Below are 8,678 nucleotides of genomic sequence, written 5' to 3' on the forward strand. Positions count from 1 at the left end.
CTTCTGTGTGGTAGAATAGAGAGAGTTGTTGTGAGCCTCTATTTGTGAGTGTGACAGAAGAGAGAGCCATGAGAGAGTTACACAGAGAACAGAGAGAAGAGTGAGTGATTCCATAGCTATGTGAGCTTGGATGTTAAGAGCCTTGCGTGGCTAATTCACGCTACATAAAGAGTGTTGTATACTATCTCCTTTGTATTCTCCATTGTATAGTGGGTCTATTCTCCCATGGTTTCCCCATTTAGGGTTTCCATGGTTTTACCCCTTTAGGGTTTCCACGTAAAAACTCTGTATTTTGTGCATTTTTTGTTTTCTATTTTGGCGTTATTGTGTTTTATATTTTGGAAGACCTTCTCATATTCAAAGACTTGTACGAGCCCATCGATAGAGCAGAAATACCCATGAGGGTATTAGAGTCTGAATGGAAACTTCTAAACAAAAAGGTAGCAACCACCATCAAACAATGTGTCGATGTAAGTGTCCTTCAGCATATGGTGAATGACACAAATGCTTACGAGATGTGGCAGAAGTTGTGAGGTCTATATGAGAGGAAGAATGCCCTCAACAAAACATCTTTGATGAGAAAGATTGTGAGGCTGAAATATAGGGACAAAGAAAGCATAGTGGAGCATGTGAGCATATTCATGGGGTATGTGAATCAACTTGTGGCAACCAAGTTTCCCCTTCAGGATGCAATGTAGGCCATACTGCTATTGTGTACCCTGTGGACAACTGGGAGAATCTAGTGTTCACTCTTAGCACCTCGTGTCAAGAAGAGAATTTGTGTCTATAGACGGTAAAGACAAACATCTTGAATGAGGAGACAAGAAGGAAGGACAAGGGTGTCCTGTCCCAGTCGGAGTCAAACTTGACTCATCATACTGACAAAGGAAGGAACAGATAGAGAAGTCCACTAAGAAGGGAGAAGTCCCAAGCCAGATCCAAGTCCAGAGGCAAGCTGACATGCTTCTATTGTGGAAAGCCTGGACACTTTCACAAGGACCGCCGAGACATGAGGAAGGACAAACGTGTTAGCAATAATGTCGAGCCTAGGAAGATTCCTGATGACAAGGGCACTTCAGTCGTGGCTATAAGTGCAGAGGAGATTTTGTTCATTTGTGAGCAAGCAACCACAAATCTTGCAAGTGAAGAGTGCACTTGGGTAATCGATTCGCGTCGAGAGAGTGTTTCTCGACTTACATAGTCGGTGACCATGACTATGTAAAGATGGGAGATAATCGAGATTGCAAGATAGCTGGCATAGGAAGTGGATACCTGATGACGTCGATAGGTTGTCGGCTGATCTTGAGGGAAGTTCAACATGTCCTCGATATCAGAGTAAATCTAATATCGACCGAAAGGTTGGATGACGAGGGCTATAGTGGTATTATCCAAAACGGCAAGTGGAAGTTCTTTTGAGGAAACCTCATAGTGACCCGAGCATACCCCACTATGCAAGTCCGAAGTGAGTGTGGTAGCCGACTCGAGTGGAGAGTTATGGCATAAGAGGCGAGAAGGGAATGCACCTGCTGGCCGACCAGGAACTTCTCCTAGAAGTGAGAGGAGTACACTTGGAGAAGTGTGTCGACTGCTTAGTCGGAAAGCAGAATAGAGCAACATTCCACTCAAGACCACCAAGAAGAAGAGAAGCTACATTGGAACTAGTGCACACCGACGTCTGCCATGTTGGGTTTTCCGCCTAGCTATTGCCGGTGAGCTTCTTGTATTGCCTGCCATGTTGGGTTTTCCGCCTAGCTATTGCCGGTGGGCTCCTCTGGATTCTCCTTTTGTTGTTCTAGTTTTGACACATTCCGCTCATTTGCCTTCTTTACCCATTTGGTGGCCTGCTTCTGGATGGCTTCTTGGGTTTGCCACTCCGTTGCTTTTCTTTTTGACCTCGTGGTCACTTGTATGTCTGCGACTTCCGCTACCACCATGTTTACCGTTGGTTGCTTATCGTAGCTTTTCGCCGGACATTGGTTACTGTAGTGTCCCTCTTGTCGGCAATAGTAGTAGTAAGCCTTCCGGTTGTTGCTGGATTCTGCTTTCGCTCTAGCACCCGGTTGAGGTCCTGTTGTAAGTGCCTGGCCTTGGTCCGGTCGGAATAAGCCATCGCGGTTGGCTAACAACCGACAATGGTTGAGAATATAAAGGGTAGTTCGAAGAATAATGCAAGGCCTAAGGTGTTCGAATAGAATACACAGTACAGAAGACCTCTGAATTGAACGGGCTTGTAGAGACGATGAATTGAACAATCATGGAGAGAGTAACGAGCATGCTCTCTCATCCTAAACTGCCGAAATCCGACTGGGCTGAAGCGATGTACACGGTTGTCTATCCGATCAACAGGTCTCCCTCAGTGCCACTAAAAGGTGATGTCCCACAAAGGGTGTGGACAGGAAAGGTTGTCACCTATCAACACCTGAGGGTGTTCGGATGCATGGTTTATATGCAAGTATCTAAGGATTAGAGGTCAAAGCTTGAGGGTAAGTCAAAAGCATGCATATTCATGGGATACTTGGAGGACGAGTTCGGCTATAGGCTATGGGACTTTCTTATCGTCGATAAGAAAGTAGTGAGGAGTCAGGGACGTCGTCTTCTTGGAAGACAAGACTATTCAGAACTGGAAGCAACAGAAGTCGGAATCGACTTCCTAGTCAACTCCCACTACCACCGACTTAACTCTTAACTCTTCACGACTTGTCTATGCATTGTAAGAATTTATATGAGTTATCTCTTGCCGGAAAGATGATGTGTTATGGTTCTCTTTCACATATGCCTTCCTTCTTTACAATTGAAGATATATGCATAGGACTTAAGAAATTGGCCTCTCGAAAGGCAAGTGATCTTCAATGTATAAAGGCTGAAATGCTCAAATGGACGGGAAAGGAAGCACATATATGGATAAGCGATATGTTTAATGATGCATTGCAACATGGTATGCCGTACGATTGGACTACAAATTGGATCAAACCTTTACATAAAGGTGGAGATATAAATAATGTAAACAACTATCGAACCATCATGGTTGGCTCATTAATGGCAAAACTATTTGGATGTATAATGGAATCAAAGATAAGTGTATGGGCTGAAAAAAGTGGTAAGAGAGCTTATGGACAAGCTGGCTTTCGGAAACACCATAGCACCATTGATCACCTTATCATCCTTCGAGTATTAATGGAGGAAAGTCGCCTTAGAGGTAAAGGTTTATATTGTTGCTTTGTAGACTTCAAGAAAGCTTTTGATATGGTACCTCGTGAGCATCTTTGGAGGCGAATGGAAGAACTTGAGGTGCCAAGTGAATATATGCTTGCAATTTCCCGAATTTATGAGAAGGTTATATGTTGTGTGCGCATGAGAGATAAACTTTCAGATTTTTTCAAAAGCACTATTGGTGTTAAGCAAGGATGCCCACTCTCACCAACACTATTTGGTCTATGCATTGATGAATTGGAAGAAATGGTTACCAAGTTTGCAAAGGAAGAATGTGTTGAAGAAGTTGCCATTGGGAATGTTGTGATTATGCTTTTGCTATATGCAGATGACGTAGTGCTTTTTGCAAATACTTTAGGAGATGCACAAAAGCTTATGAAGGCATTGGAAAAATTTTGCATGCATACTAAATTAAGTGTCAATAGCTCTAAAACAAAGATTATGCTTGTGAAGAGCCAAAAAAGAGATAAACCATGCATTATGTACAACAATGAGCCACTTGAATATGTGGAAAGCTTCAAATATCTTGGCCTTGAAGTTCCTTCAAATCATAGATGGAATGAATGTGCTACACGCCGCTTAGAGGCGGGCAAACGAGCATACTATGCATTTGAGAACACATGCAATCTTGGAGATATTAAGTGTTGGGTCCTCAAGAAATAACTTTTTGACACTTTGGTGACACCAGTTCTTCTCTATGGGGTGGAAGTATGGGGCGGTAGCATCCCTAAGTCTACGTGGAAAGAGTTTGAAAATGTCCAAAAGCATTTTCTTACCAAGTTTCTACAAGTTAAGAAACAAACGCCCTACACCCTCCTCCTCCTTGAGACGGGATCGCTTCCCATTGAGATCATGGCCATGGAAAGGGTTGTTGAATACATGCTTAAGGTTCAAAAAAGTCCCTCACATCGACTTCCTAGAATTGCGTGGGAAGCAAGCAAAAAGATCCAAAAGACGCATAAAAGGAAAATTTTGTGTTCCGGTTGGATGCAAGATACAGAAAAATGGTTTGGTAGATGGGATGCGAGACACTTGCTTCATGATGCATCATTAGATTCCTCTGTAAATGAGGCATTTTTGCAACGCCAATGTATCATGACATGGGACAAATGTGGAGGCTCACGCTTCACACATTATACTACACATGTTGCACCTAACTACAAAACCATATTCTTTGCGGAACGGGGAAATCGTACACATCCATACATGTTAGAGTCCATACCATTATCTGCCACTCGAACCATTGCTTCCATGCGACTTAGCTCACATGCATTGCGATGTGAAACAGGGCGTTGGGGTACAAGTGATGAGAGTGGTCGGCTATGCACACTTTGCCCTAAACAAGTTCGCGAGTCTGAGTATCACACTTTGATACAATGCTCTGCCTTTGACCATATTCGACCATGCTTTCCACATCTCTTCGATCGAGCCCAATCTTTGCATGAATTCCTCTCACAACCACAATGTGCACTCTCGATTGCAACATTCATTGGTAAAGTTCTTGAACATCGAGAGTCACTACTCACTTTCACACGTATCACGTGAAATGTAATATTTTTGGTCTCATAGGTCATATTTGATCTCCGAAGACGATAATATAATCTATCTATCTATCTATCTATCTTAAGGCCAAGTGAACCGACACAACCAGTCGGTAGTGCCGAATATGAGTCGGTTGGCTTGGAGCAATTGACTAATACAGATGAGTCGGAGTCGCCATATCTATTGAAGTCGATCGAGGAATACGAATTGGAATCGGCTAACCCTGAACGACCGATCAACACATATGAACCCTAGCCAAGAGTAGAGTCGGCAGAGACATCCAGATTGGAACCAACAATGAGTGAAACGAGATGCCCAATTAGAGAAAAGAGAGAACCAAATACATATATATATGCCAGTCAATACATCCTCTTAACTGATGAAGGTGAGCCTAAGTGCTATGACGAAACCATCGTCGATGAGCACAAGGAGAAATGGCAGAGTGCAATGCAAGAGGAGATGGACTCCTTGCACGAGAAATACACTTACGACTTGGTGGAGCTACCAAAAGGTAAGAGAGCACTCAGAAATAAAGCTGTTGATGATCTCTTACTTTGGGACTTTAGACTTTCTTAATCGTTGAGGTGTGCATGAACTTAATCAGAATCTTTCAACCAAAGATTGTACAATCGCCGAATTAGATAGATTTTGGTGGCGGTCACCTTGTCATAAGTGTCTAACAACGCTTTTCATAATTGGAATGTCGTCGAACATGATTGTATGGTACAGTAAACTGATTCGGATAGGTGCATCTGAATGGTCACATGCACTATCCAATCTAACTTTTTCCATTCATTTGACTTAACTCTTCTGGAGGATTTTCGTTTTCGATCGGATCAATCTGAGATAGTCTTGCATTTGTTCCTTCTAGAAGTTATAGTTCAATCCCTCAAACTTCGTGACACTCATCTCTGATGAGCCGGATGTGGACCCCATTCCTGACTCGAGCCGATTGGTCATAAAGTTTTGTCGAGAGGTGGCTGCGATCGGTCGGAGGGCGCAACCAACTAGCTGGTTCACCCAAATTTGATCGAGTAGAATTGGACACAAAGTTAGTCGATTGGTCGGCCAATTCTGCTCGAAGTAGCTACGGCCGAATGTGGAGTAGAGCTGACAAGTCTATCCCGTTGTGATGCGTAGCCGAATTGAGAAATAATTGTGTTGATTGGATTATCGATTTGTTTTCGAATACCTATTTGATTTCCAATAACAAAACCGATCCTGCTCCAAGTGACTACAACGAATGAAGAGACATCACCGAGTGGTCTACCCAAGTTTCACTTAAATCCGGATAGAGCACGAATGGTGTCACCTAGTTCAAGATTCCAGTATGAGTGAATACAAAGAAGGGAGAGAGTACACAGCCGAATGGTGTACTTGAGGTGGGTCTAGTCGAATAGACTGTGAATCCTAGAGATGTCTCTTCTCACAGAACATTAATATGTAGTTGCCAAATAGAAGATTTCAGTTTGTCTGAAATCTTGGGAGGAACCTTTTCAATGTATAATCAGAGATGTTGAAGTCTTCAAAGAACAAAGCAGAAATGTTGGTGATGGAGCTAATGAAGACCGACAGCGAAAAGAACCTCTCGCTTTGATACTAGATGTTGTAGATAAGGTCGTGAAAGGCTGAGAAAAACGCTATGATAGATAGCAAAAACAAATAAAACGGTGGCTGCAATAGTTCTGCACTATAATACTCAGCAATCAGACAGAGAGGTTTTCTATCTCACCTTTATTTATATAGCGGGAAAAGAAAACTATAATATATATAAAGTAAAAAATAAGAGCACAGGCCAGTTTGGCGTTTTCACACTATGTAGTATGTACATGATGGATGTATCTATGTACATACATATAACAATAAATACAGCGAAATATGTACATACAATATGCATAAGAAGCCCTTCTTCTAATACACAAGGTAACGAACAATCGCGACTCCAAAGACAACACACAATCCAAAATATGTAGAATTTAGCAGAAGAAGGGCTACTAATTAATTAATAATGGTGAGCAGAGCCTGCATGGTCATGGTCATGGACATGGTCATCAGCATCATACATAGTGTCCCGACGGGCGTCAACCGCCTCCACATTGGAAGGCTGGACGTCATACCACTGCCACAATTTGTGAGGCTTTATGAGGTCGCCGTCCTCCATGTATCTGCATATGAAGAGCTTCGCACGGGGGATGAGGTGATGTGGCCTTGAATCCACACCAAGTATAGACAGAAGGCTCTGGCGTATGGAATATGGCGTGCTGTGGAGCCCACGGAATTGGGGCGGCAGATACTGCGCAGCTCGGAAGAATGTGATGTAGGCGGAGCAAATGGGGTCGTGCGTGTTCACGTACAGGCTCGGCCTCCACGATCTCAGCGACTCAAACCGTTTCCTCTCTTCTTCCACCACCTCTGCCTCTTGCGTCATGGAGCTCAATGCCCGCGACGTGATCTCGTGTACAACCCCCACTGTACTGAGAAGCCATATCGGAAGCTTCAGCTTTGAGGATATGGATCCTAATGGCCTCTCGTTTCGTAGGGTCGGGTGTGGTGGATTGAAGAGATGTGCTTCTATAAGCTTCCCCTTCTCTGCCATGGCACGCCCTACCAGCAATCCTATGGCCGCCCCTTTCGAGTGCCCCGTCACACACACTCTCTCCCACCCCACCTCTTCTACCGCCCTCTTCACCGCATTCAGCCCCTCTACGAACCGCGGGTTACATTCTAGCCTTCCCAAAAATATCATAAGATCCGCCTGCAAATCTGCCTTTCTCATCATTGTGCCACGGAACACAATCACTATGGTTGCCGGCCCCGTGGGAGCATGGCCTAGCTTGCTACGGTAAACCGCCCCAAAGATAGTAGGGCTACCGGTTTTGGACTGGTGGAGAAGCATCTCCTCCAGCTCGTAATGGAAATGTGTCCACCATATGGCGGTATCGGTGTCCACCTCGGATGGAACTAGCTGTCCACCTCTGTGTTTTCGGTCTTCCTCGAGCTTGTACACGCCTTCTACCAAGCACGCCATCGCCGCTTGTCGGTAAAGATTTTCCCTATCCCTAATTATGACAACTTAATGAAACATTAATAAATAATATGGGTTCAAAGCTACTGAATATTAACAATATATGTAATCACAATCCGTTGATTAATTATGAGCAAATAATACTTTAATCAACAACTGACCAAATCTGAAGGTTGCTATAGTCAGTGGCGTTGATGTCCTTGAGCTTCTCAAAGCTTTTCCTACCCTTTCCCATGACAGAAGTTTTGAGAAGTTGATGAAACACTTGGTTCCAGAAACCAGAGATGAGCACAATTTGATGGTTTTGAGGTAATCACTCCTGACAATATCAGTATTTTACATATAGAATTGCTTATTACATGAGAACTCTCAATCGCTCTCGAAATCAGAGATACCTAGACCTATTATGACCACAAGTCAAAGTCTATATAGAAAGATAGCATATGTAACTTAGTGGATATTATGTGTCTACGTCAAAGTGGCATTGAAGTGGAGCTGCACTTTGTTGCAACAAACTAATTCGTTAGAATAAATAAATAGAAAAATAGTAAACATGACAAGAAAAGGTAAACCAACGTTGTGAAAAGGGAGTTTGTGGGGTGCATCTATAACCACCACAGTCCCTAGAAGTTGTCGGTTAGTTGTAGAGAGACAAGATTAAACCATACAAAAGTTTCTTTCTATTTTTATCATAACCTTGGTGGATAAGTTGTTTACATTCGTGACACTAGATTTTGGGTTCAAAACCCAATTTTCTCATCTCTCTATTTCTCCACATGTATCCTCTTTCATTACTAGATGCCAATGAACAATGTAGGGGTTCATCCCATGACCATTTGGTCTCCATGTGCAACCATACAAATTGAGCTACATCCACATGGGCGCTCTCTCTCTCTCTCTC

General features: G+C 43.2%; 1 protein-coding gene across 1 annotated transcript; it reads right to left on the bottom strand.

Moving 5' to 3' along the window:
* Positions 1 to 6,502: 6,502 nt before the first annotated feature.
* LOC147866334 (GDSL esterase/lipase At4g10955-like) lies at positions 6,503 to 8,098 on the bottom strand. Its single transcript, XM_087316700.1, has 2 exons — positions 7,939 to 8,098; positions 6,503 to 7,811 (listed from the first exon to the last, which is right to left on the bottom strand). Exons 1-2 carry the CDS (start codon positions 8,010 to 8,012, stop codon positions 6,755 to 6,757), a joined length of 1,131 nt encoding a protein of 376 aa, XP_087172826.1. The 5' UTR covers positions 8,013 to 8,098; the 3' UTR covers positions 6,503 to 6,754.
* Between the last annotated feature and the right edge of the window lie 580 nt (positions 8,099 to 8,678).

Source organism: Azolla caroliniana, unplaced genomic scaffold (assembly GCF_043228905.1).
Source record: "Azolla caroliniana isolate FFs.n. ecotype wild unplaced genomic scaffold, voAzoCaro1.0.p SCAF_3, whole genome shotgun sequence".
Classification (NCBI taxonomy): domain Eukaryota; kingdom Viridiplantae; phylum Streptophyta; class Polypodiopsida; order Salviniales; family Salviniaceae; genus Azolla; species Azolla caroliniana.

What these genes read in the sequence shown, in the direction of transcription:
- LOC147866334 (XM_087316700.1), bottom strand. Translation starts at nt 8,012, where the DNA reads ATGGGAAAGGGTAGGAAAAGCTTTGAGAAGCTCAAGGACATCAACGCC. An exon ending in TATAGCAACCTTCAGATTTG is followed by an intron (nt 7,812 to 7,938) that starts GTCAGTTGTTGA and finishes TGTCATAATTAG; the next exon opens with GGATAGGGAAAATCTTTACC.